This window comes from Triticum urartu, chromosome 5A (genome assembly GCF_056163025.1).
Source record: "Triticum urartu cultivar PI428250 chromosome 5A, HENAU_Tu73, whole genome shotgun sequence".
Taxonomy (NCBI): domain Eukaryota; kingdom Viridiplantae; phylum Streptophyta; class Magnoliopsida; order Poales; family Poaceae; genus Triticum; species Triticum urartu.
Window position 1 is genome coordinate 574,220,178 of NC_141877.1, and position 27,043 is coordinate 574,247,220.

The 27,043-nt window shown below is 47.2% G+C and overlaps 2 protein-coding genes across 3 annotated transcripts; one reads left to right on the forward strand and one right to left on the reverse strand.

The window, feature by feature from the left end:
* Nucleotides 1-6,247: 6,247 nt before the first annotated feature.
* LOC125506000 (peroxidase 57) lies at nt 6,248-7,541 on the reverse strand. The gene is made up of 2 exons (XM_048670885.2): nt 7,259-7,541; nt 6,248-7,183 (listed from the first exon to the last, which is right to left on the reverse strand). Exons 1-2 carry the CDS (start codon nt 7,481-7,483, stop codon nt 6,425-6,427), a joined length of 984 nt encoding a protein of 327 aa, XP_048526842.1. The 5' UTR covers nt 7,484-7,541; the 3' UTR covers nt 6,248-6,424.
* Nucleotides 7,542-22,151: 14,610 nt separating this feature from the next.
* APPR6 (Tetratricopeptide repeat (TPR)-like superfamily protein) lies at nt 22,152-26,518 on the forward strand. Of its 2 annotated transcripts, XR_007284694.2 has the most exons (3): nt 22,152-23,995; nt 25,095-25,134; nt 25,234-26,518. XR_007284694.2 is itself a non-coding variant. In XM_048675915.2 (2 exons), the coding sequence occupies exon 1, from the start codon at nt 22,521-22,523 to the stop codon at nt 23,973-23,975; it is 1,455 nt and encodes a 484-aa protein (XP_048531872.2). In that variant the 5' UTR covers nt 22,152-22,520; the 3' UTR covers nt 23,976-23,995; nt 25,095-26,518. The 2 variants fall into 2 exon arrangements, 1 of the variants encoding a protein (XP_048531872.2); XM_048675915.2 differs by having other exon boundaries at nt 25,095-26,518.
* The last annotated feature ends 525 nt before the right edge of the window (nt 26,519-27,043 follow it).

A 27,043-nucleotide genomic window follows, 5' to 3' on the forward strand; every position in this document is an offset into this window, starting at 1 on the left:
GTCTCAGTGTTCCGATGCCATATCTATATATGCTAGGCTCGTCAAGTTTAACCCGAGTATTCTGCGTGTGCAAAACTGACTTGCACCCGTTGTATGTGAACGTAGAGTTTATCACACCCGATTATCACGTGGTGTCTCGGCACGACGAACTTTAACAATGGTGCATACTCAAGGAGAACACTTATACCTTGAAATTTAGTGAGAGATCATCTTATAATGCTACCGCTGAACTAAGCAAAATAAGATGCATAAAGGATAAATATCACATGCAATCAATATAAGTCCTGACACTAAGGACATCTGCCGTGACAATTCCACGGCATTGTGCCTTTGATCTCCATCTCCAAAACACCGTCATGATCACCGTCGTCACCGGCTTGACACCTTGATCTCCATCGAAGCATTGTTGTCGTCTCGCCAACTATTGCTTCTACGACTATAGCTATCGCTTAGTGATAAAGTAAAGCAATTACATGGCGATTGCATTTCATACAATAAAGCGACAACCATATGGCTCCTGCCAGTTGCCGATAACTGTGTTACAAAACATGATCATTTCATACAATAAAATTTAGCATCATGTCTTGACCATATCACATCACAACATGTCCTGCAAAAACAAGTTAGACGTCCTCTACTTTGTTGTTGCACGTTTTATGTGGCTGCTACGGGCTGAGTAAGAACCGTTCTTACCTACGCATCAAAAACCACAATGCGGTATAGTGATTGCTTTTTGATCTTCAGAAAGAACCTTGTTCATTGAATCCGATTCAACTAAAGTTGGAGAAACTAACACCCACCAGCCACCTGTGTGCGAAGCACGTTGGTAGAACCAATCTCGCGTAAGCGTACGTGTAATGTCGGTCTGGGCCGCTTCATCCAACAATACCGTTGAATCAAGAATCAACTAGTAATATGTATATATCCAGCAATATGTATATACCCACGCCCACAACTCCTTTGTGTTCTACTCATGCATATAACATCTATGCATAGACCTGGCTCGGATGCCACTGTTGGGCAACGTGGTAATTTCAAAAAAATTCCTACGTACACACAAGATCTATCATGGTGATGCATAGTAACGAGAGGGGAAGAGTGCTGTCCACGTACCCTCGTAGACCGTAAGCAGAAGGGTTATGACAACGCGGTTCATGTAGTCATACATCTTCATGATCTGACCGATCCTAGTACTGAAAGTACGGCACCTCCGTGATCTGCACACGTTCGGCTTGGTGACGTCCCACGAACTCTCAATCCAACTGAGTGTCGAGGGAGAGCTTCGTCAGCATGACGGCGTGATGACGGTGATGATGAAGCTACCGGCGCAGGGCTTCGCCTAAGCACTACAACGATATGACCGAGGTGGATTATGGTGGAGGGGGGCACCGCACACGGCTAAGGGATCAATGATCAACTTGTGTGTTCTAGGGTGCCCCCTGCCCCCGTATATAAAGGAGCAAGGGGGAAGGCCGGTTGGCACTTGGGGCGCGCATGGGAGGGGAGGAGTCCTCCTCCTAGTAGGAGTAGGACTCTCCCTTTCCTAGTCCAACTAGGAGGAGGAAGGGGGAAGGAAGGAGAGGAGAAGGGAGAAGGAAAGAGGGGCGCCCCCCCCCTTCCCTTGTCCAATTCGGACTAGAGGGGGAGGGGGCGCCCGGCCTGCCCTGGTCGGCCCTCTCTCTCTCTCTCCACTAAGGCCCATGTGGCCCATTAGTTCTCCGGGAGGGAGGGGGTTCCGGTAACCCTCCGGCACTCCGGTTTTCTCCGAAATCACCCGGAACACTTCCGGTATCCGAATATAGCCGTCCAATATATCAATCTTTTATGTCTCGACTATTTCGAGACTCCTCGTCATGTTCATGATAACATCCGAGACTCCGAACTATCTTTGGTACATCAAAACACATAGACTCGTAATACCGATCATCACCGAACGTTGAGCGTGGGGACCCTACGGGTTCGAGAACTATGTAGACATGACCGAGACACGTCTCCGGTCAATAACCAATAGCGGAACCTGGATGTTCATATTGGCTTCCACATATTCTACGAAGATCTTTATCGGTCAAACCACATAACGATATATGTTGTTCCCTTTGTCATCGGTATGTTACTTGCCCAAGATTCGATCGTCGGTATCTCAATACCTAGTTCAATCTCGTTACCGGCAAGTCTCTTTACTCGTTTCGTAATGCATCATCCCGTAAGTAACTCATTAATCACATTGCTTGCAAGGCTTATAGTGATGTGCATTACCGAGAGGGCCCAGAGATACCTCTCCGATACTCAGAGTGACAAATCCTAATCTCGATCTATGCCAACTCAACAAACACCATCAGAGACACCTGTAGAGCATCTTTATAGTCACCCAGTTACGTTGTGACGTTTGATGGCACGCTAAGTGTTCCTCCGGTATTCGGGAATTGCATGATCTCATAGTCATAGGAACATGTATAATTTATGGAGAAAGCAATAGCAACAAACTAAACGATCATCCATCTAAGCTAACGGATGGGTCAAGTCAATCACATAATTCTCTAATGATGTGATCCGTTAATCAAATGACAACTCATGTCTATGGTTAGGAAACGTAACCATTATTAATTCAACGAGCTAGTCTAGTAGAGGCATACTAGTGACATTCTGTTTGTCTATGTATTCACACATGTACTAAGTTTCCGGTTAATACAATTCTAGCATGAATAATAAACATTTATCATGATATAAGGAAATATAAATAAAAACTTTATTATTGCCTCTATGGCATATTTCCTCCAGTCTCCCACTTGCACTAGAGTCAATAATCTAGATTATATTGTAATGATTATAACACCCATGGAGTCTTGGTGCTGATCATGTTTTTCTCGTGAGAGAGGCTTAGTCAACGGGTCTGCAACATTCAGATCCGTATGTATCTTGCAAATCTCTATGTCTCCCTCCTTGAGTTGATCGCGGATGGAATTGAAGCGTCTCTTGATGTGCTTGGTTCTCTTGTGAAATCTGGATTCCTTTGCCAAGGCAATTGCACCAGTGTTGTCACAAAAGATTTTCATTGGACCCGATGCACTAGGTATGACACCTAGATCGGATATGAACTCCTTCATCCAGACTCCTTCATTTGCTGCTTCTGAAGCAGCTATGTACTCCGCTTCACACGTAGATCCCGCCACGATGCTCTGCTTGGAACTGCACCAACTGACAGCTCCACCATTTAATAAAAACACGTATCCGGTTAGTGACTTAGAGTCATCTGGATCAGTGTCAAAGCTTGCATCGACGTAACCGTTTACGACGAGCTGTTTGTCACATCCATATACGAGAAGCATATCCTTAGTCCTTTTCAGGTATTTCAGGATGTTCTTGACCGTTGTCCAGTGATCCACTCCTGGATTACTTTGGTACCTTTCTGCTAAACTAATAGCAAGGCACACATCAGGTCTGGTACACAACATTGCATACATGATAGAACCTATGGCTGAAGCATAGGGAATGACTTCCATTTTCTCTCTATCTTCTGCAGTGGTCGAGCATTGAGTCTGACTCAACTTCACACCCTGTAACACAGGCAAGTACCCTTACTTTGCCTGATCCATTTTGAAATTCATCAAAACTTTATCAAGGTATGTGCTTTGTGAAAGTCCAATTAAACGTCTTGATCTATCTCTATAGATCTTCATGCCCAATATATAAGCAGCTTCACCGAGGTCTTTCATTGAAAAAATCTTAGTCAAGTATCCTTTTATGCTATTCAGAAATTTAGTGTCATTTTTGATCAACAATATGTCATCTACATATAATATCAGAAACGCTACAGAGCTCCCACTCGCTTTCTTGTAAATACAGGCTTCTCCAAAAGTCTGTATAAAACCATATGCTTTGATCACACTATCAAAGCGTATATTCCAACTCCGAGAGGCTTGCACCGGTCCATAAATGGATCGCTGGAGCTTGCACACTTTGTTAGCACCTTTTGGATCGACAAAACCTTCCGGTTGCATCATATACAACTCTTCTTTAAGATATCCATTAAGGAATGCAGTTTTAACATCCATTTGCCAAATTTCCTAAACATAAAATGTGGCAATTGCTAACATGATTCAGACGGACTTAAGCATCGCTACGGGTGAGAAGGTCTCATCGTAGTCAACTCCTTGAACTTGTTGAAAACCTTTTGCAACAAGTCGAGCTTTGTAGACACTAACATTATCGTCAGCGTTGGTCTTCTTCTTGAAGATCCATTTATTCTCTATGGCCTGCCAATCATCGGGCAAGTCAACCAAAGTCCATACTTTGTTCTCATACATGGATCCCATCTCAGATTTCATGGCCTCAAGCCATTTTGCGGAATCTGGGCTCATCATCGCTTCCTCATAGTTCGTAGGTTCGTCATGGTCAAGTAACATGACCTCCAGAACAGGATTACCATACCACTCTGGTGTGGATATTACTCTGGTTGACCTACGAGATTCGGTAGTAACTTGATCAGAAGTTTCATGATCATCATCATTAGCTTCCTCACTTATTGGTGTAGGAAACACTGGAACTGATTTCAGTGATGAACTACTTTCCAATAAGGAAGCGGGTACAATTACCTCATCAAGTTCTACTTTCCTCCCACTCACTTGTTTCAAGAGAAACTCCTTCTCTAGAAAGGATCCATTCTTAGCGACGAATATCTTGCCTTCGGATCTGTGATAGAAGGTGTACCCAATAGTCTCCTTTGGGTATCCTATGAAGACACGTCTCCGGTCAATAACCAATAGCGGAACCTGGATGTTCATATTGGCTCCCACTTATTCTACGAAGATCTTTATCGGTCAAACCACATAACGATATATGTTGTTCCCTTTGTCATCGGTATGTTACTTGCCCAAGATTCGATCGTGGGTATCTCAATACCTAGTTCAATCTCGTTACCGGCAAGTCTCTTTACTCGTTTCGTAATGCATCATCCCGTAACTAACTCATTAGTCACATTGCTTGCAAGGCTTATAGTGATGTGCATTACCGAGAGGGCCCAGAGATACCTCTCCGATACTCGGAGTAACAAATCCTAATCTCGATCTATGCCAACTCAACAAACACCATCGGAGACACCTGTAGAGCATCTTTATAGTCACCCAGTTACGTTGTGACGTTTGATAGCACACTAAATGTTCCTCTGGTATTCGGGAGTTGCATGATCTCATAGTCATAGGAACATATGTATAAGTTGTGGAGAATGCAATAGCAACAAACTAAACGATCATCGTGCTAAGCGAACGGATGGGTCAAGTCAATCACATAATTCTCTAATGATGTGATCCGTTAATCAAATGACAACTCATGTCTATGGTTGGGAAACATAACCATCATTGATTCAACGAGCTAGTCTAGTAGAGGCATACTAGTGACATTCTGTTTGTCTATGTATTCACACAGGTACTAAGTTTCCGGTTAATACAATTCTAGCATGAATAATAAACATTTATCATGATATAAGGAAATATAAATAACAACTTTATTATTGCCTCTAGGGCATATTTCCTTCAGTATGTGCAAATTTTCATGACCATATGACATAGGTGAAGCTCGGGACAAAAAATCAATGCTCAAAAATCGAAATTTTGAACGTTTCTCAAAGATTCAATTTTTTCAGTCCGCATTTCATATCGTCATGACATTTTGCAGGCATATAGACAACTCGTTCAACTTTCATGCCAAAAAAATTAACTTCTTTTCATTTTGTCTGCTATTTTTAAATTTTTTACTGTTCATCCACAGGAGCAGATGAGCTCGAGCACTCAAAAACCGTCCTATGTGATATTGTTCCTATGTACCAACAAAATTGAATGGTTTTGTATGATCATCTTTTATATGTCTATTTGCATTGAGAGTTCCCTCACCAATTATGATTTGTAATAACCGCTGCTATGTTGCTACACATCGAAAATATCACAACCGGAAGGAAGCTTGTGCGACCGTGTGTTGTGTGTCCACTAAGGGGCTGGTCTCGAGAGACCAAAGGATTTTCTGCAAATGTGAAACAGTGACGGGCCTCTTGCAACACCACAACTACCAGTCATGCGGTAGATGCAGATAAACGGTCATAAGTGAGTGATGTCAGAAGCATCATGATTACCAACTTTGGGTAAAAAAACCATGATTACCAACTAGCTAAGTCTTTTATATAGTAGAGATATGTGACTGAAATGTACTTATATATCCATAATATCAATTATGTTGCTGTTGATCTCAGTCGTTCATGTTATTTGAAATTGTTCAGTGGAACACAAATTAAATGAATGGAGAGAACGAAGTACATCAAGATGAATCCGACCAAAACCAAAAAAGGGAAGAAAAAAAATACCACCAATCAGACCGGAAATAAACACAAAAGGCACACCATTAATTGATGTCTCCTCAGAAAACGATGATGATCTCATCAGTTGAACCTGCTGCAGACCCTGCGGACCTCTCCCTGCGTGGCGGTAAGCACCTTGACCTCCCCCAGCTTGACGAGGGCCTGCGGGAAGAGCCAGTTGAAGTGGTCGGTGTTGGCGAGCCTGTCGACCATCCACCGCGTGGAGCTGTCGTTGTAGAGGTTCTGGTCGACCATGAGCACGCCACGGCGCTGCTGCAGCATCTTGTAGAAGCTGTTGTCCACCTTGGACGCGCTGGCCCGGTCGTCGAGGTACAGGATGGTGTTGTCGGACGACGCCGTGTCGGGGCACGGGTATCTCTTGTACGTGGCCGCGGTGTTGGGGTCCATGCTCGGGTCCGTTGCTCCGGCCCTGCCGCCGTAGCTGTACAGGCGGCTCCTCTTGATCATGCTGCAGTGCGTGACGCCGACGGTGTGCGCGCCCAGGAGAACGACCATGTCGTCCGAGGTGAGGCCGAGGTTGCGGAAGAAAGCGGCTGCCTTGGGGACCGTGTCATCCGGCCCGGGAAGGTTCACGTCGGTGGCCACGGACCGCCGGCTGTCCCTGCGCCCGGTGCGCACCGCGTATCTTCGCCCCGTGGACGCGGCGACGGCGTCTCTGGTTGCGAGGACCTCGATGTCGGAGCAGGATACGACGCCGGGGCACCGCTTCTCGAGCTCCGTCTTGATCGCAGTGATGAGCTCGTAGCCCTTGACGCTCAGGTTCGGCTTTGCCGTCTTCTCTGTGCTGTAACCGTCGATGAGCAGCCCGCCGTCGCAGCCCTACGCAGGTCAAACACGTTAGGCGATCTTACTGTGGAGTAGAAGAATTAATGGCGCGCACGTAGGAGTACATACGTTGACACCGCACTCGTGGAACAGCAAGCGTAGGAGGTGGGCGACAATGTCGCTGTTGCTGGCGAAGCGGGCCTGGACGATACCCTGGACGACCGCCTCCACGTCGCTCCCGCGGCACTTGCCCGTGTAGAACCCGCTCTGCAGCTGCGCCTGGCCATCGGTGGCAAGCCCAAGCACGGTGACGGCGAGCACCACCGCTAGCACCGCTGCCCTTGTGTGCCCCATCGCTACCTAGCTAGCTAATTGCTAGGTGCGAGTGATAGATTAAGCTCTTGGTGCTTGGGCTATGGAGGTGTGAGAAGCAAATGGCTCGTTTCTCTCCTATTTATAGTATAGGTTAGTGGATGACATGGTTTCCTTGAAGTTGTCTGATGTTCGGTCATGGAGATCACGTATGCCTTGATTCCGTTCTTTCTCAAATCTTAACCAAGCAAGTGGGCATGTGCTCGCTGTGCCTGCACGAATGATTGGGATTTGTTTTACAGATCCTCCGAAGCATTCTAAGTTTTGCTGGCAAGAAGCCAACCACGACATCCGACGTGGTATGCTGTCTCTTTGCTGAATGACTCATGTAAATATGCTTATTTAGATTTGGCGTGCGTAGGGTGTAGCTTACCACCACGCCCAACGTCGTCGTTTGGCGTTGAATTGTGGATGGTCAGTACAGTTTTTTTTTTTTGAACAATGGTCAGTACAGTTATGTGAGCTGTTACGATGCACGAGGGAGCGGTCGGCTCAAGCTAATAGAGCAACTCTAGTAGAGTCAGTCAAAATTGTTGCCTTCAAATCGATTTGAAGGCCGCTCCATTTTTATTTTTATTTTAGGCTACACACTCTATGTGTAAACTTTTACACTCAGAGCCACTAAAAAAGATAACTTTCAAATTTTGCCACGTGTGGTATCCACTCGTCAATGGGATATAATTTCTCAAATGACAAGTGTCACATGTGTGGCATGAAGCACTTCGGCCTTCACTTTTTTACTTCTAAAGTTGCCATTCAAAAAGAAAAAAACAAACAAACAAAACTGAAACTTGTCATCCGAAAAGAAGTCGTCATGCTTGACAATTAAAATATGTTTGGAGTTACCATGTGTCTGTGCCACACGTGTGGCACTTATCAGGGTCCTATATATTTACCAGGAGTATCTTCGTTTTGTGCTGCGAATCCCACCAATGTGTCTCTCACCTCAAGCAGATCTGGCCCACCCTCCTCTCCGGCAAAGTCCTCCACCTCCTCCCCGATCTTTGGTTTGTAGGAATGGAATCCTATTCCTATGGAGGAAATCTTCTTATCCTCCATATTTCATAGGAAAATAAACATTAGCCTAGACTCAATGGAAAAAAAATCCTATAATGTGAAACAAAGGACATCTCCTTTCTTATTCCTACTCATAGGATTTGAGATGCATGTCATCTCATTTTCTATGACTTTTTTATTCCTATAATTTTTCTACCATATGAACCAAAGGAGGCCTAAGATGACATGTATCTCAAATCCTATGAGTAGGAATAAGAAAGAAGATGCCTTTTGATTCACATCATAGGATTTTTTTTTTCATTGAGTCTAGATTAATGTTTATTTTCCTATGAAATGTGGATGATAGGAAGAATTCCTCCATAGGAATAGGATTCCATTCCTACAAACCAAAGAGCTCTAAAGGAATTTTTTCTATAGAAATCCTATCCTATGAAATTCCTACAAGATTCCTCTAAACCAAAGAAGGCCTAAATTTCCAACGTGGCACTCAATTTTCATCGGCTATGCTTGATTCCACGGCTTTTGATGGTGGGGGGGGGGGGGGGGGTTAGGGAAATTTCCCTCCTTAAGGCCTCCTTTGGTTTGGAGGAATTTCATAGGAATTTTAGAGGACAGGATTCTTATAGGATTTTTTCCTTTAGAGCCCTTTGGTTCATAGGAATAGATTTCTATTCCTACATAGGATTGGTTCCTATCCTCCACATTTCATAGGAAAATAAAAATGAGCCTAGACTCAATGGAAAAATTCCTTTGGTGTCAACCAAATGACATCTCATTTCCTATCCCTACTCATAGGATTTGAGATACATGCCATCTCATTTCCTACAAAATTCCTATTCCTATGATAATCCTATCCTATGAACCAAAAGAGGCCTAAGTGTCTAGAAAACTGTAAGTGCGTCTAGTGCCTTGTTTTACTGAGTGTACACATGTGTTAAGTCCCTGGGGATTTGGTTTAACCGAAGGTTTACAACCCCTTAAAATATTAAGGAAACATTGAAGTCTTCATAATGCCCGATTATGATTTGGAAGCCGAGGAGCAACTTTTATTTGCTAGTTTCTTTAACTATTTATTGAGTTGATAGGCAAACCATACTATTAGGGGGGGTCAAAAGTGAACCAAAATTGAAATTTTTTTGTGCGCTCAGTCATAACCCTTCCTACTCAAAGACTGAAGATTTGGAAATCTCCTTCCAGGCGAGCCTACTAGCTCCAGTGACTTAATTAGATGCTTCTGAAGAATTAGAGGAGTTTGTCGTGTCACTTGGGTTAGTTTTCTCGCCAGGGGGTTGGGGAACTTGTTGTTGAAGTTTTCACGGGTTTTTTAGAACCCGTTCGCTACCAGTTCGAATTGAACTGTTGTCCCAGCTGTCGGTAGCCCGTTGATGGGAGCGCACCGGAGCAGCAAGGCAATACCCCTACCCCCGCCTAGTCAGGTGGTTGCTCAATTTTCGTTCTGCCCATGCTACATAGAGCACCCCTCCTCCGTTTTCGTGGCCAATGCTAAGTTAGGGAAACCACTCGAGCCAAGAACTGAGTTGTGGTTGAGCATCACTGATAAGTAGTGGTCTTGATCGCTTGATTTCCTTACTCTAGAGGACTTGGCATTCTCCACACAATTAGGCATCATTCTGCGGGCATCCAAAGTGTGGATCGCTGAAAAACAAGTTTTTATCGGTCTGAAGATCACAACAAAATCTACCCCGAGTGATTGGGCGAATTCTGAGTAACTTACCTCAAAGAGAACAAGGCAAGCACTTGTGTGTCTTCAAAGCGGTGTGCTCATCCTCTCCAACCAAGACTTAGAATTTTTGCTAATAGTTTGAACTTGTGTAAAAAAATCATCATGCCTTCACAAATCATATGGTTCTTTTTCCTCATACCCTTTACATTTTGTACTATGTTGTGTTTCGGGGATTTTTTCACTCCTATTGGTTGGTCGTTCTTTTTGTCCTACATTGTGGCTGTCGGTGTCAAAACCGGCGGATCTCGGGTAGTGGGTCCCGAACTGTGCGTCTAGGCCGGATGGTAACAGGAGGCAGGGAACATGATGTTTTACCCAGGTTCGGGCCCTCTTGATGGAGGTAAAACCCTACGTCCTGCTTGATTAATATTGATGATATGGGTAGTACAAGAGTAGATCTACCACGAGATCAAGGAGGCTAAACCCTAGAAGCTAGCCTATGGTATGATTGTTGTATATGGAGTTGATTGCCTACGGACTACAACCCTCCGGTTTATATAGACACCGGATAGGGTTAGGGTTACACAGAGTCGGTTACAATGGTAGGAGATCTTGAATATCCGCATCGCCAAGCTTGCCTTCCACGCCAAGGAAAGTCCCATTCGGACACGGGACGAAGTCTTCAATCTTGTATCTTCATAGTCCAGGAGTCCGGCTGAAGGTATAGTCCGGCTACCCGAACACCCCCTAATCCAGGACTCCCTCAATAGCCCCTGAACCAGGCTTCAATGACGATGAGTCCGGCGCGCAAATTGTCTTCGGCATTGCAAGGCGGGTTCCTCCTCCAAGTCCTTCATAGAAGATTGTAAACACCAAGAGTAGTGTTCGGCTCTGCAAAATAAGCTTCCACATATTGCCATAGAGAGAATAATATTAACACAAATCAAATCTGCTGACGTATTCCGTAGTGCGTCATCACACTACAGCCAAGTCCTTTACTCGAATCGTTTTTACTTTTCCACCTCAGCATGTTTTGCGAGGCGGTTTCCTTGGCACGTCTTGCCAAAGCAGAGATCGTGTACCCCCTTTACGGGATTCTCATCAATACGGACGTGGGTAATCCAATCGCGCCACTTATCACGGCGCTTGGGAGGCAAGCGAGTTTTACTAGGAGGTGGGGACACACAACCGCATCCGCCCATATAAGGGGATAAGGATCCACCTTTTTACCTACGCCTTCTTCCTCGTTTGCCTATCCATCTCCTGCGCACTCGAGCTCCAGCACCCAAGCCCGCACTTCCCACCTCAACCTTCTCCAGCAATGTCCGGAGCGGGAGGCAAGTGGATGGTCTCCTCCGTCACGGAGGGCCATGTCAAAAAGCTAAGGAAGGCCGGATACTTGTCCAAAGACATCGCGCACCGACTTCCCGAGGAGGGGCAGCTTCTCCCCACCCCAAGGCCCCATGAGAGGGTTGTATTCCTTCCCCACTTCCTCCGCGGACTGGGTTTTCCACTCCACCCATTTGTCCGGGGGCTCATGTTTTACTATGGCCTGGATTTCCACGATCTGGCCCCGAACTTCGTCCTCAACATCTCGGCGTTTATCGTCGTGTGCGAGGCTTTCCTCCGCATCCGCCCCCATTTCGGCCTCTGGCTCAAGACCTTCAACGTCAAGCCCAAGGTGGTGCGCGGCAGCCAGGCAGAGTGTGGAGGCGCCATGGCGGGCAAGATGGCCAACGTCCTATGGCTCGAGGGCTCCTTCGTGGAGACCCTGAAAGGGTGGCAATCGTGGTGGTTTTACATCACCGAGCCGCGCAATCCGAAATGGATCGCAACCCCCGAGTTCCGATCCGGACCCCCCACGCGGCTTATGTCTTGGAAAGAGACGGGCCTGTCGTGGGGCGACGAAAAAGAGGTGACCGGACTGCAGACATGCGTCCAGTCCCTGGTGAGCAAGCCGATCAAGATCGTCAATGTAGTCCAGGTTATGCTCGTCCGCCGGATCCTCCCGTGTCAACAACGGGACTTTAATCTGTGGGAGTTCGACCCGGCGCAGCACCAAACCCTTAACAGGCTCTTCGACACGACGTATGAAGACGTCTGGAAGGTGCTAACCAAAGGCGTCGAGGCTCCCACATCCGCTTCCGAGGACCGCGGATACAGCTCGCGGTGTCACGCTAGCGAGGTAAGCTATTTTCACCTTTTACAGGATGTTAAGTTTTTTCGTAGTCTGACTCTATGCGGGATCTAAACTCCCTCACCTTTGACAGGCTTGGCAGGCGCAGTCCGGATCGATTAACTGTCCGGCTCCCTTGCCCGAAGACCCAGCCCCTGCTCTCCTAGTGAAGCTGCTGGTTCCGGCGCCTTATGTGGTGCCGGAGAAGAAGGCCAAGAAGAAGAAGGCCACGGGGACTCGAAAGAGTGCCCGTAATGTGGTGGTGTCGGACTCGTCATCCGACGAGTCCGAGACGCTCTCCTCCCGTGAGAACGAGGAGGAGGAAGAAGAAAACTCTCCCCCTCCAGCGGGGGGAGGAAAGAAAAGGAAGGCCGCCCCAACGGGGGAGGCCGAAGGGTCCAGGAAGAGGAAGACCCCTCCGCCGAACTACTCCCCCGACGCCGAAGAGGACGAAGAGGAGTGGCCAGATAGGGCCAAGCGTCCGGCGAAATCGTAAGTATTCGGATATCAGAGTAACTCATGACGTTCCTTTGTCGCACAGCTTTCCCTAATGTCGAACATAATTATGCAGCCCGCCCCGGGCCGAACTCAACGAGTCGTCGAGCGGCTCCCTGGATTCATCGGACGTGAACTCAGTTCCGCCCGCTGTCTCCACCCGCACTGCGGACGACGCCGAAGTGGCGTCGCAACAAGCTCCGGGGCAGGAGGAGGTGGTCCTGGAGGAGCCGCAAGGCGACCTCCCGGACCCCAGGAGTAAAGGGGACAAGACCCCCCAGGGCTCCAAGTCCGGCTTTGTGCCGGACACCGCGCCGGAATCTTCAATAGTTCCGGACCGCGGTAGGCGAACTCCTTCCAAGAGGAGAAAGCCTTGTGAGCCGGCGGCCTCCGTCCAACCGGAGGTGCCGGACAATCTGCTTGAGGTGCTTGACGGTGCCTCCATCGACGAGGAGCACCATACTATTATGAGTATGGTGATCCAGAAGGTTCAGTCCGCCAAGAGCGGACTGACTGAAGCTTGCGCTAGCCTTCTAACAGGCTTTGAGGTAAGTAAACATATATAAAAATAGTACCGCATAGACAGTAGCCCCTGATGCTCTGTTTGGCGTTCGGAAAGAAAAGCCGAATAGAGGATCTAGTAAATTTCGCAAGAGTCTAACAATAAAGAGTCAATATGCGTGTGCAGGCTTCGCTGCTATCCACCGCCGCACTGACTGTGGAGGTGGGTGTCCTGAAACAGGACCTCAAGCGGACCGAGCAAGAGCTTGGCCTTGCCAAGCGGCAGCTTGAGGAAAAAGAAGGTAGGAAATACCTTACAGAAAAAGTGCCTATAGAGAGGCGTGATTGCAAAAAATAACAGGATTGCACTGCTTATTATAGGGGCCACGACTGAGGTGGCGACCCTCAAGAAGGCGCTGTCCGAGGCCGAAAAGAAAACGGCCGCGGAGCGCACCGAGCGAGAGAAACTTGGGGCTCAGGTCGGTGAGGTGCAGCAAGAGCTTCAGGCTCTCATGAAAAAACATGAGGGTTTGGAGCTTGAGTCAAAAACCCAAGCGTCCGAGCTCGCGGCGGCCCTTGAGACTGCCAAGTCTGCCAAGGCCGAAGCCCAAAAGGCCCTCCAAGAGTTGGAGGAGATGAAGAAGATAGCAGCGGGTAAGGCATTCTTTATGCAAAGTAGAAATATAAAAGTAAACTACTTGTTACTTACCCGAATCCGGAGTTCTCCAGGGGCATTCGCAGATCTTCCCCGCAGCGTATCCGACGCTGCCGCATTCTACCAAGCTGAAGAGGGCAGCTCGACGGAGAAGGTGTTCTGGTCTCAGTATGCTGAGGCCGGATACCCTGTGCCCTTGAGCGACCAGCTGAAACAGCTGGTCGAGCTCCACAAGGCGGCCGAACAGGCCATGAAGGGCTTCATAGTTCGGCTGTGGCCTGGAGAGGCCCTGCCTGGGAGCTACTTCAAGCTGGTGCGGCGGCTGGTGGAGGCCTGTCCAAGGCTCGAGGTCATCAAGCGCTCCGTTTGCATCGAAGGTGCCCGTCGGGCCCTTGCCCGTGCAAAGGTGCACTGGGGTAAGCTGGACGGTGAGAAGCTTGTCAAGGACGGGCCGCCGCCGAGGAAGGAGCATCGCAAGCCCGAGAACTATTACAAGGATGTTCTTGCGGGTGCCCGCCTTGTGGCGGATGAATGTACCAAGGATGTAATTTTTGAATAAACTCGCTCGTTTTTATCCTGTGCGCTGAAAACTTGTTCATGGGCGCTTAAGCAATGCTTGTTGAATTTAAAATATTATTTTCTGTGCGTCCGTTTATCAAAAAATTGAGAGATGGCCAGTCGTCGGCTTCAGCCCCCATGCCACTAGTGCTGGGGTGTTCGGGATAAACCTGAGCGCTCTTTTTCCCATAGTTGGGTCCTTCGAGGGAGGCGCTCAGCACAACGAACCAGGCAATCGGACTATAATGCTTGAACACTCTCACTTAGCCATAGAACTTTATAATTTTAAATTTCGGCGAAGCCCCTAGTTCGGAAGACCGAGTTCGTGGCGCTATCCACACCTTGGCCGGACAAATCCGGCTCCTCGCTCGAAGCGGCATAAGTCTTTAGGGACTCGAAAAACCTCTCGAACAGCGACCGGTCTCACGCCTCATCATGACAGTCAGTTTTAGCTTTCTCCACTGAGGTGCTTAACCCAGCTCAACCGGGGCACAATCGCAGTGGTTCTCCTAGTGCTACCTTAGCCGATATAGCGGAACGTAAGGCACCAAAACATAGGAGCCGGGCAAACCCAACTATTGGCCCAAATCATGATTCGGAGCCGATGCATATAGTGCTATAAGTTCGGGGTGCCGCACTTGTGAGAGTGTACGGACTTCTCACACCATATTAAAGGGTACTGAAGCCCCTGGCGTACTTGCCGTACCACGGTGTACGGGTGCAACATGTCATTAATGAACATATATAAAAGAGAGTAATGCAGAAAATAGACAAAAGCTATGCATTGTTTATAGAGAGGCTATTTATCAAAGCCGAACGATACAAATAGTGCGGTAAGCAAAAGATATTGGACTATTCAGTATGTCCTGACCAGGGGCAGGCATTGTATTTAAAACAGGTATACCGCTCGTAATAGAGACCACCTGGGAGTTCCATAATGCGGCATGGCTTGTCTGCCTCCCTGGATCTTGTATCGTTTGTGCGGCAGACGAATTGCCGAACAGGTCGTCCGAAGTATGGAGTCCTGAAAGTAAGAAAAAATTAAAAAAAGAATCCAGCAGCCCCTAGTATGTTTTAAGCCGTATTTTGGGCGTGTCGTTATTGTGCCCCTTCCCCTGTGCCCATGGTATTTCAAGGGCGTAGTTATCTACGTGAGGTACTGGTTTCGCTATGTCGCGAAGGCTGGGGTTGGGGCCGCATTGCTACGCTTGCTCAGAGTGTGCCAGGCGGTCCTGCTGTGGGTTACTCCGGGCGCGCTTGGCAGTGTCTGGCTTTTTAATGGCCGGACTGGAGAATTGCCTGAGAAGGCTACTTTATACCTCCGCTGCGAGAGTCGCCGTATGCTCCTCCGTACGGAGGGAGCGTTCGGTGTTTCCGTTGACCGTAATTACTCCTCGAGGGCCTGGCATCTTGAGCTTGAGATATGCGTAGTGCGGCACCGCATTGAATTTTGCGAATGTGGTTCGTCCGAGCAGGGCGTGATAGCCACTGCGAAATGGGACTATATCGAAGATTAACTCTTCGCTTCGGAAATTGTCCGGGGATCCGAAGACCACGTCAAGTGTTACTGAGCCTGTACAGTTGGCTTCTACACCTGGTATAATGCCTTTAAAGGTCGTTCTTGTGGGCTTAATCCTTGAGGGATCTATGCCCATTTTCCGCACTGTATCCTGATAAAGCAGGTTCAGGCTACTGCCGCCGTCCATGAGGACTCTTGTGAGATGAAATCCGTCGATGATTGGGTCGAGAACCAATGCGGCGAAGCCGCCATGACGGATGCTAGTGGGATGGTCCCTTCGATCAAAAGTGATCGGGCAGGAGGACCATGGGTTGAACTTTGGGGCGACTGGCTCCATCGCGTATACGTCCCGTAGCGCACGCTTCCGCTCCCGCTTGGGAATGTGGGTTGCGTATATCATGTTCACCGTCTGCACTTGTGGGGGAAAGCCCTTCTGTCCATTGTTGTTCGGCGGCTTGGGCTCCTCGTCGTCGCTGTGCAGCCCCTTGTCTCTGTTTTCGGCCCTTAACTTGCCTGCCTGCTTGAACACCCAACAATCCCTGTTAGTGTGATTGGCTGGCCTTTCGGGGGTGCCATGTATCTGGCACAAGCGATCGAGTATTCGGTCCAAACTGGACGGGCCCTGAGTATTCTTTTTGAATGGCTTTTTCCGCTGACCGGATTTATAGCCTTTGAATCCGGCATTGACTGCCGTGTCTTCATTGATGTCGCTGTTAACGCGGCGTTTTTGCTTATTTCGACGTGTCCTGCCACTTTTGTCCTTGGTATCCGAATTACCAGGGTTCTTTGATAAGTTGTTACTGCGAGCTAGCCAGCTGTTTTCTCCCGCGCAAAAGCGGGTCATGAGTGTCGTGAGGGCTGCCATGGATTTCGGCTTTTCCTGTCCCAGGTGCCGGGCAAGCCACTCGTCGCGGATGTTATGCTTGAAGGCTGCTAGGGCCTCTGCGTCCGGACAGTCGACTATCTGGTTTTTCTTTGTTAGGAACCGTGTCCAGAATTGTCTGGCCGATTCTTCTGGCTGCTGAATTATGTGGCTTAAGTCGTCGGCATCCGGCGGTCGCACGTAAGTGCCCTGGAAGTTGTCGAGGAATGCGGCTTCCAGGTCCTCCCAAGAACCAATTGAGTCTGCTGGCAAGCTGTTAAGCCAATGTCGGGCCGGTCCTTTAAGTTTGAGCGGGAGGTATTTGATGGCGTGTAGATCATCGCCACGTGCCATGTGGATGTGAAGGAGATAATCCTCGATCCATACCGCCGGATCTGTTGTGCCATCGTATGATTCGATGTTTACGGGTTTGAAACCCTCTGAGATTTTATGATCCATTACTTCATTCGTGAATCATAGCGGGTGTGCGGCGCCTCTGTACTGGGATATATCACGACGCAGCTCAGAAGAGCTATGTCTGTTGTGTTCGGCCCGGCCGGATTTGTTGTATCCGGAGTGAAGATCATTGTCACATGACATAGGGCGCCTGCGCGATCCGTAGATTGATCTTGTTTGTCTTTCCTTATCCTCCAGTATGTCTCGCAGGTCGGGCGCATTTTCCCGTGCCTTAGTTGAGCGGCGTCGGGGCATGGCTTGGGTGGAGGGCCGAGAGGCCTCTCTGTCGCGGCCGCGAGGTGGCCGGTCTGCCATGTCATGCGCTGGTGATGTAGGTGCTTCCTCCTCTGATCGGGGTAGCGGCCTGCGCTTCGGGTAACTCTTGGAGGGGCGTTCGAGTTTATACTCTTCGGCCGCAAGGACTTCAGTCCATCTGTCAGCTAGCAAATCTTGGGCAGCTCTAAGCTGTTGCTGCTTTTTCTTGAGGCTGCTTGCCATGGCTAAAAGCCTACGTTTAAAACGCTCTTGTTCGACGGGGTCTGATGGTATGACGAATTCGTCGTCATCGAGGCTTGCCTCGTCTTCGGAGGGAGGCGTATAGTTATCATCCTCGACCTCTCGGTCTGCCGCTCTCTCATGAGGGCTGGCTTCTCCATCTTCCTGTGCCGAATCTTGCTGAGGTGGGTGTTCTTCGGCGCTATCTGGGGTAGTATTATCTCCGTGCAGGGGCGCGGGGGGTTCAGAGTCCGGGGAGGAGTCCGGATCCTCGGAGTCACGGGTAGTGCAGAGTGGGGCTAGCGTTTGGCTCGATCGCCTCTGAGATCGCAGCCCCTCAGGCAGCGTCCAACCGCTGATCCTCGATCGGCGTAGTAGGCTCCGAATCAATGGTCGAAACCGATGTGTATGCGGCCTCCAAGGCGCTGTTCGGCGGCAGAGCTATATCATGCCCATCGAGACAGTGCGGCGCGCTTGGCTGTGGCTCGAATCCGCTGAAGATCAAGTCCCCGTGGATGTCAGCCGTGTAGTTTAGGCTTCCAAACCTGACCTGATGGCCAGGCGCGTAGCTTTCGATCTGCTCCAGGTGGCCGAGCGAATTGGCCCGCAGAGCGAAGCCGCCGAAGACGAAGATCTGTCCGGGGAGCAAAGTCTCACCCTGGACTGCATCATTGTTGATGATCAAAGGAGCCATCGGGCCTAAAGGCGACGACACAGAGGAACTCTCAATGAAAGCACCAATGTCGGTGTCAAAACCGGCGGATCTCGGGTAGTGGGTCCCGAACTGTGCGTCTAGGCCGGATGGTAACAGGAGGCAGGGAACATGATGTTTTACCTAGGTTCGGGCCCTTTTGATGGAGGTAAAACCCTGCGTCCTGCTTGATTAATATTGATGATATGGGTAGTACAAGAGTAGATCTACCACGAGATCAAGGAGGCTAAACCCTAGAAGCTAGCCTATGGTATGATTGTTGTATATGGAGTTGATTGCCTACGGACTACAATCCTCCGGTTTATATAGACACCGGATAGGGTTAGGGTTACACAGAGTCGGTTACAATGGTAGGAGATCTTGAATATCCGCATCGCCAAGCTTGCCTTCCACGCCAAGGAAAGTCCCATCCGGACACGGGACGAAGTCTTCAATCTTGTATCTTCATAGTCGAGGAGTCCGGCTGAAGGTATAGTCCGGCTACCTGAACACCCCCTAATCCAGGACTCCCTCAGTGGCTGTTATGAATACTTTGTATATGTGTTTATCTGTCTGTTCTAACTCTCTATTAAGTTGTGTTTTGCTTGTTCTATGTGAAGACTTTGTCTGTACACTATCCAGTTCAGTTCCTTAGTAATTTATATGCTTTGGCATATCACTCTTCTAGCATGTCTAACTCATCACTGCTTAGTTCATACTTAGTTACTTCCATGTATGACATCTTATACGCCCATTTTACATCGCTATCTCTTAGTGTAAAATGCTCATTTTTTAATCATGTGTTATACATTATGGCATCATTCTTATACATTTTTTCTCTTTATTTTTGCAAGTTTCCAATATGATGGGGGGGGTCGGGGGTCGGCAAACTATCAAAAGGGATCAAAAGAAGGTCAAATGAAGAAAATATTATTATTATTTCTCGAGGAGCCAGAAAAACTATAGAAATTTATTATTGGCAATATGCATGAAGAGATAGAGCCAGGGGTCCATGCCCATGCCTGGGGGAGGCCTATGGGCCCCACAATACGTAGCACATGCCTTGGGGCTCTCCACTAGAGTGTGTGGGGCCCATAGGGAGCCCCTGGTCATATACTGCCCTAGAACCCTTAACCTGAATATTCCATGACTTTACGCCACCGGTGCGAATAGAGAGCACCCTTCTCTCTCCGGAGGCCTGATTCTGCCGAGGATCTATCTCCTCCAGCAGGGGAATTCAAAGCCATTGTCATGAAACACTCAAGGCATCATATTGATCATCTTCATCCCCATCTACAACAATAACCATGTCTCCATCTTCGGTAATCTATGAATAATTGCTATAGATCCTTTATGCTAATTGTTGCTTAGTAGTTGATGCTAGAAGAATTATTGGGGAAAGTTTATATATGTTCAGATTGTTATTCACGCCATTACTCCCATCCATCATGTTCATTATGATGTCATGTGAGTAATCCATTACATTTTTTAGGATTGAGGAGAAACCGCTATTCTTGATAACCAATGAAGTTGCATATAGTTTTATGTTTCGGTATCATGTTGTGGCGTAATTATTTGGTGGTGATGTGTGAGCGTCGATATCATGTCACTTCACCTATATGGGTGGGGAGGAGAGCATTATGTAATTAGTTTATCTAGGAGGGGTGACCAGAGTGACATATATTATTTACCCTAAGTTTTAGAGGATTTGACGATTCTATTAGAGTTGCTCTTAGGAGTTAAGACAGAAGACCTACCACCCCAGAGTTAATTTTTTTCATGTGCTTGTCTTACCAGGATCGTTGATGGAAGCCGGGCGACTTGCATGTCAGGGGCCTTTTGCATGCACCTAGTTATGCCTTATGCAACCAGTCAGAAACAAGACGATGGCCCACCTCACCGTGTGCCTTTTCGCGCACGGTGTGGCATGAAGTGCCCTCCTAGATCGATATTCCACCTTGTAGTCCATCCAATCCTCGGCCCAGATGGGCACACCCTTAGCTATAATGTTAGTGCCATGCCCTGTAGAACTTGAGTTGTTCTGATTGGCCATCGCCGCTTGACCTCACATTTCGGTTTCATACAAACTTTATGCCTTGTTTCAAAATAGGAGGAAGAATACATTTTTTACCACCTTTTACCTTCACCAAATAAGTGTGGTATTTTTCTCTTCAAGGTCCATATGGCCTCATCTTCTCTCCGGCCTTTTTATTTTAAGGCCAACATGTAGATGTGAGATATTTTAAGAAACACACCTTGCAGGCAAAATGTAGGATATACTTCTGAATACAAGATGTAAGATGCAGACTACACTTTGCTATGTCTTTCCCCAGTGGTCGATTGTTTTTGAACTATCTTGTGTGGTTTTAAAATTGTGTTTCTTTATAATTGGGAAGGTCAAGCAAATTGTAATACCGGGAGATAGGGGAGGAACAAACAATACTCCCACCAATTACTCGGTCAAATCATACAAAACTAGTTGTAATGTAGCTAGATAATCACACACAGGTGGCATCTTTTTTTAGTGCCTTATGCAAATATTGAATATTACTATGTTTGAAACACAGGCAATGACGAGGGACACATTCTTGTGACTGGTATGCTTATCTGTAACTTTCACCAAAATAAAATGAAGTCTTTAGTTGGTTGTTCAGTTCGTCCATTCATCTATTGGCATGGTCAGCCCAGCATCAAAATGGAAAATCTGTGTTGTCTGTCGAGATCTCCATCCTCTAGTCTCAGTAACTTGCACTGGATTTGGCGGTGCCGGTGCTATCTGATTGTAATGACTGTGATGATATTTTTTTAATATAAGTGCAACCTTTCTTCTAAAAAAAGTGAAGGAAAACAGGGGAGAGAAGGGGGGAAATCCATCTCTACACCCGAGCTCATCTACACCCGCGGTGACGAAAAAGATTGAAACAAATACTAAAAAAATGTGCGGTAGACAATTTGATGCGTGAGATCTGTTCCGATTTTCAAATCATTTGAACATCTGAGAAGCTCTTAGAAAAAAAAGACAAATTAAGGATCTGTAAAAATGTTTACTGTTCATGTGTTGTTTTGATCCGATTTGTCTTTTTTGCTGAGAGCTGCTCAGATGTCTAAATGCAATAATGCCACACCTACGACGAGCTTACGAAGACTTACATAACTTTCCCTCCATAACTCTCCCCCCCCCCCCCCCCCCCCCCCCGCGATTTTAATTGGGTGGGCCCCAACCACTAATTCTAATCCAATTAACTACCACCAAGTGAGCCTTTACGTAAAAATCTCACGTAACTTTACGTGGGTCTAGTATCGTTCGTCTAAATGACTTGAAATTTGGAGCGGATCTCACACATCAAATTTTTTACCGCAAACAAAAAAATTAGAATTTTTTAAATTTTTTTATTTTTTACGATTTTTTTCTAACCAGCTGCAGATGAGCTGGGCATTATTTTTCGGAAACTTCAGTTTGTATCCTTTTTTGGGCTTGAGTGGACTGAGAACGCATACACACCCAACACACAGGTTCACTCGGCCTGCTCAAGCCCTAAACGAACGGCTTGCCGAAACAGATCCTGCTTCTCTCTTCCACAGGCCATTTTCTCTCCCTCAATCGACGGCGTTTGATTCCGACGGCCTCCGCTAGACGAGGAGAGGTTGAGAGGGCTCCGTTGTGAGCGGGAGGCATGGCTTGAGGTGGAGGGAGGGAGGGAGGGAGGGAAGAACAGAGCGGTGGAGGCGGATACGTGCGGCTACAGCTGGAGGTCGATACATTCGGTGTGGTGATCGCGGCGAAGGAGCGACGCCCCGCCCAGTTGCCGCCGGCCACCACGGAGCGAGACCTCAGTGAGGCGGTGAAGTACGGGGCTTCTGCGCGAGCTCACCACAGCAGTGTCAGCGTGTGGAAGGCGGTGATAGCGGAATGGCCAGTTTCCGTCTCACCGGTCTGGAGGCACGCAAGGTGTTTGTTAGAATGCTTAGCAGCGGGACAGGTGGCAGCGATGCCGCTGTGGAGGCTTTTGACCCCGCCAAGCGCCTCTGCAAGCTCATCATCTCCTGCCGGCAGGCCTCGGGGCTTGAGATCGAGCTCGACCACAGCGACCTCCGAGTCACCCCGGACGTCGCTGAGCGCGTCCTCGAGCGCCTCGACAACGCTGGCATGCTCGCGTATCGCTTCTTCGAGTGGGCGCGCAAGCAGAGGCGTGGTGGCTGCGCCCACACCGTCCGCTCCTTCCACACGGTGGTCGCGTCCCTCGCCAAGATCCGCCAGTACCAGCTCATGTGGGACGTCGTTGCCATAATGTGCCGGCAGGGCGTGGTCAATGTCGAGACGTTTGGCATCATAATGCGGAAGTACGCACGGGCGCAGAAGGTCGATGAAGCTGTTTACACGTTCAATGTCATGGAGAAGTACGGCGTGGTGCCTAACCTCGCCGCTTTCAACAGCCTGCTTTGCGCACTGTGCAAGTCCAAGAATGTGCGCAAGGCACAGGAGATCTTTGAACAGATGAATGACCGGTTCAGCCCTGATGCCAAGACCTATAGCATCTTGCTTGAGGGTTGGGGGAGAGCGCCTAATCTCCCAAAGATGCGAGAGGTCTACAGTGAGATGCTTGATGCAGGCTGCCAGCCTGACATAGTCACATATGGCATCATGGTTGATTCCCTCTGCAAGACAGGCCGTGTTGAGGAAGCTGTCTTTGTGGTGCAGGACATGAGCTCCAGGGGCTGCCAACCAACAACCTTCATATACAGTGTGCTCGTGCATACTTACGGTGTTGAAATGAGGATCGAGGATGCTGTTGCAACATTTTTGGATATGCAGAAGGACGGAATCGTGCCAGATGTTGTGGTTTATAATGCACTTGTCACTGCCTTCTGCAAAGTGAAAAAATTTGACAATGCATTTAGAGTCATGGATGACATGGAAGGCCATGGAATCACCCCAAACTCAAGGACCTGGAACATCATCCTTAACAAGATGATTAGCCTTGGAAAGGATGAAGAAGCATACAGGGTCTTCCGCCGTATGATAAAGCGCTGCCAGCCAGATTCTGATACATACACCATGATGATAAAGATGTTCTGTGAGAATGACAGGTTAGAGATGGCACTGAAGGTATGGAAATATATGAGGTTGAAGCAGTTTCTGCCGAGCATGCACACGTTCTCTGTGCTGATCAACGGGCTGTGTGACAAGGGTGAGGTTAGCCAAGCTTGTGTTCTGCTTGAAGATATGATAGAGAAGGGCATTAGACCCCCTGGTTCAACATTTGGCAAGCTGAGGCAGCTCCTTCTGAAGGAAGGAAGGAAGGATGTGCTTGAATTTCTCGTTGATAAAATGAAGATTCTGATACAGGAACCTTTGTTTGATTGACCATTCATTATGTTCCAATGGTACTACTGCTCAATCCTACAGCTGCCACCCATGGCTCATTTGAAATAATAATTTCAGGGTTACTTTTGCTATTGCTTGTGGGATTTCTGTTATTGTTTGTCGAGCATGATTGTTCTCTTTTTATTAAGGCCATGGTGTTAATCTATGTTTGGAAGAAACACTTTCCATCTTCCGGTCTCAATTGTATCAGGATAATCCAAATGATAGTCAATTGTGCGATAATAGTTTAGGTTCATACAATTTGTAATTTCCAACTACAGTTACTTCATAAGTACCACATTGTTGTGCTATCAACCAAACTGGATACAGTTTTATATGGTCCTATCAGCATCTTCCTTACATTTGTTCCACTTCTGTTAATATGTTGCAGCTAATAATTTTGTATCTTTGGTTCCTTTTATTTATTTCACAGCAGGAGACAACGGCTAATAGTGATTCTTCTGCATAGATAGTTTAGTTGAAAAGATATCACCTCAATGTCTCTGTGAAAAGGGGGGAAATCAATTCAATGTAGATTTTCTTTCACCGAGGTAAAATTGTACATTTTTGTTTGGTCAGTCACCCAGTCCTCAGGTTCAGTCTCTAACAAAGCAGAGCCACAAGTGTATTGATCTTGCAGTAGTCAGAGAAGATTATTTACATATTATACACTAATATTTGATAACTCCATTTTCTAGATGTTTGGAAGGAAGGATGTGCTAATTTAGTACAAAGTTCTACTAAATCAATGACAACTAATATGGAACGGAGGGAGTAGAACCTAGCAGATTTTGGGCATTTACAGATTTCCTTTTTGACCGTACTCTGTCCATCTGTTGAGTCATGTGTATTTGCTAAAATGCACAGTGCCCTTATTATAATTGGTTTCGTACCGTCTTATGTTGGTTTTTTACTTGCTTGCTGCGTTTACTTTTATTTTTTATATTGCAATGCCGCTAAGTTTTCCAAAAAAATTGGAAGGTTCCTTGATTGCAAAGTTTAACGAGAAAAAGGCATCTTATTTCACAACTATGTTGTTGATTGATTTTACATTAGATCTGATTCTGCTTAATATTTTGATATGACACATGATGTTCCAAGTTTTTTTCTATTGTGCAGGCTTGAGGGAGCAAATGCCCAATTCTCCAGGATGGATAAGGTTTTCCATGTCATATTCTTGCAGTAGTTATATGTCCATGATGAAATCTCTTCTTCATACTGCCTAAAAACTACTGTTGTCTTGTGTCATAATTCATAGGTAAAGGTAAAATCCAATTGTAAGAAAATAAAGCCATTGACAAGAGGCATAGAGGTTTCCTTGGAAAGGTCAAGCAAAAGACAACAGTGGCAAGCAAACCCAAATCTTGAAGATTTGATGGGCTCTGCACATCAGATGGCTATGGCTGTAAAAAACAGATGCCTCAAGACCCTGGGTTGAGTTTCACGCAGTGCTCAAGCGCTTTTTGGGGTAGCGGCGGAATCCATTGTGCACGGGAGGCAAGAAAATTCTGATCTGACCGGTGGTTGTAAGGCAGAACAATCACTGAGTTGGCTCCTAACTTGATCAAGTTGATCTCCATAAGAGTTGTTAAACATCGAACTGTTGCTCAAGACCTGAACAGCCAAGGATGGGTAACTGACATCAAAGGAGCCCTAACGGTACAAGTGAACTATTGAGTGTCTTCAGATTTGGGACATGGTTGATAATCTGGTCTTACATCAGAAAGTTCATGATCAGCAGCGGTGGCGTTTCACTCGGTCAGGTTCCTACATCAGTACATATGCATATCACACTTTCTTCATTGGAACCATCAAGTTCACACCTTGGAAACAAATCTGGAAAAGCTGGTCTGCACTGCGAATTTTCATTTCGTTAGTTGTAAACAGCCGGTGTTGGACAGCTGACCGACTTGCGAAGCGCGGCCTTCCCTATCCAGTTGCTTGTCCCCTCTGTGATCAGGCTGAGGAAACAATCCAACACACCATCATCTCATGTGTGTTTGCTCGGCAGGTCTGGACACTAATTTTCCAAAGGTTGGGCCTGATTGCTATTGTCCCTCAACCTACTGCTGCTCAGTTCTCTGCTTGGTGGAGCAATGCTATCAGTAGGGTTCCAAAGGTGCTGAGAGAAGGCCTCAACTCCCTGATCATTTTAATACCTTGGGAGCTTTGGAAGCACCGAAATGATTGTGTTTGAAGGGGCAAACCCAAGTGTTAAGGTGGTTTTGCAAACAGTGGATGAGAATGTTTATGGTGTCTGGCTGGAATCTCTGCGCTTCATAAGCTCCTCCTTCGGTCGCTCTCCCTGGACTCTTATTATTGGGGAGGTGACCTGGTCGTGGACGTTTAAAATTCATAGTGGCGTGTTTGTAGTCCTGTTGTGTGTGTGCTGGGTGTGTTTTATGAGTAGTCTCTTTGGCCTCTCCCCTGTACTGTTTTTTCTCTCTTAACGAAATGACACGCAGCTCTCATGCGTTGTTCTAGAAAAATAGAAAAACATCTTTGACTGAATGAAAGCACTTGATGACACGATTGAGAAGTCACTTTCATCATGTTTTGTTCACTTTCACTGCTATTTACCGTGTGCTTCCATTTGGTTTAACCTTTTTCTTAGGTGCAGATCCTTTGTAGGTTGCTGTTCTGTAGGAGCTGGTGAAACGGCCATAGTGGCTTGACACTATCGATACACAGGTGTTGCATTTAGATTTAGGTACCTACTTCACCGATTATTCACTTTCACTTTGCAGTTACTACTTCTTTTTATTCCAAGGTTGTTTAGAACCAATGGATAATACTATTTTTGGCTCTATATGGCTGATCAAAGGGACACCAAAACCTCGCGAGAAAAAAAATGATACTAAATTCTTGGAGAAAACGTAAAATAATCAAAGGAAGTAGAGAGACACAGTAATTTTTCACTTTTATGAATTTGTGGGGTTTTTTTATGCAGAGGTTGATATTGGGTTCTGCATTCGCCGGCGTATTGTTGTACGGTAATTATTCCACTAGCTCCCTGTACCATGTTATCAACTTCAGGGGGGTACGGCCAGTTCATATACCTGCAGTCT

What these genes read in the sequence shown, in the direction of transcription:
- APPR6 (XM_048675915.2), top strand. Translation starts at nt 22,521, where the DNA reads ATGGCCAGTTTCCGTCTCACCGGTCTGGAGGCACGCAAGGTGTTTGTT.
- LOC125506000 (XM_048670885.2), bottom strand. Translation starts at nt 7,483, where the DNA reads ATGGGGCACACAAGGGCAGCGGTGCTAGCGGTGGTGCTCGCCGTCACC. An exon ending in TCCACGAGTGCGGTGTCAAC is followed by an intron (nt 7,184 to 7,258) that starts GTATGTACTCCT and finishes TGACCTGCGTAG; the next exon opens with GGCTGCGACGGCGGGCTGCT.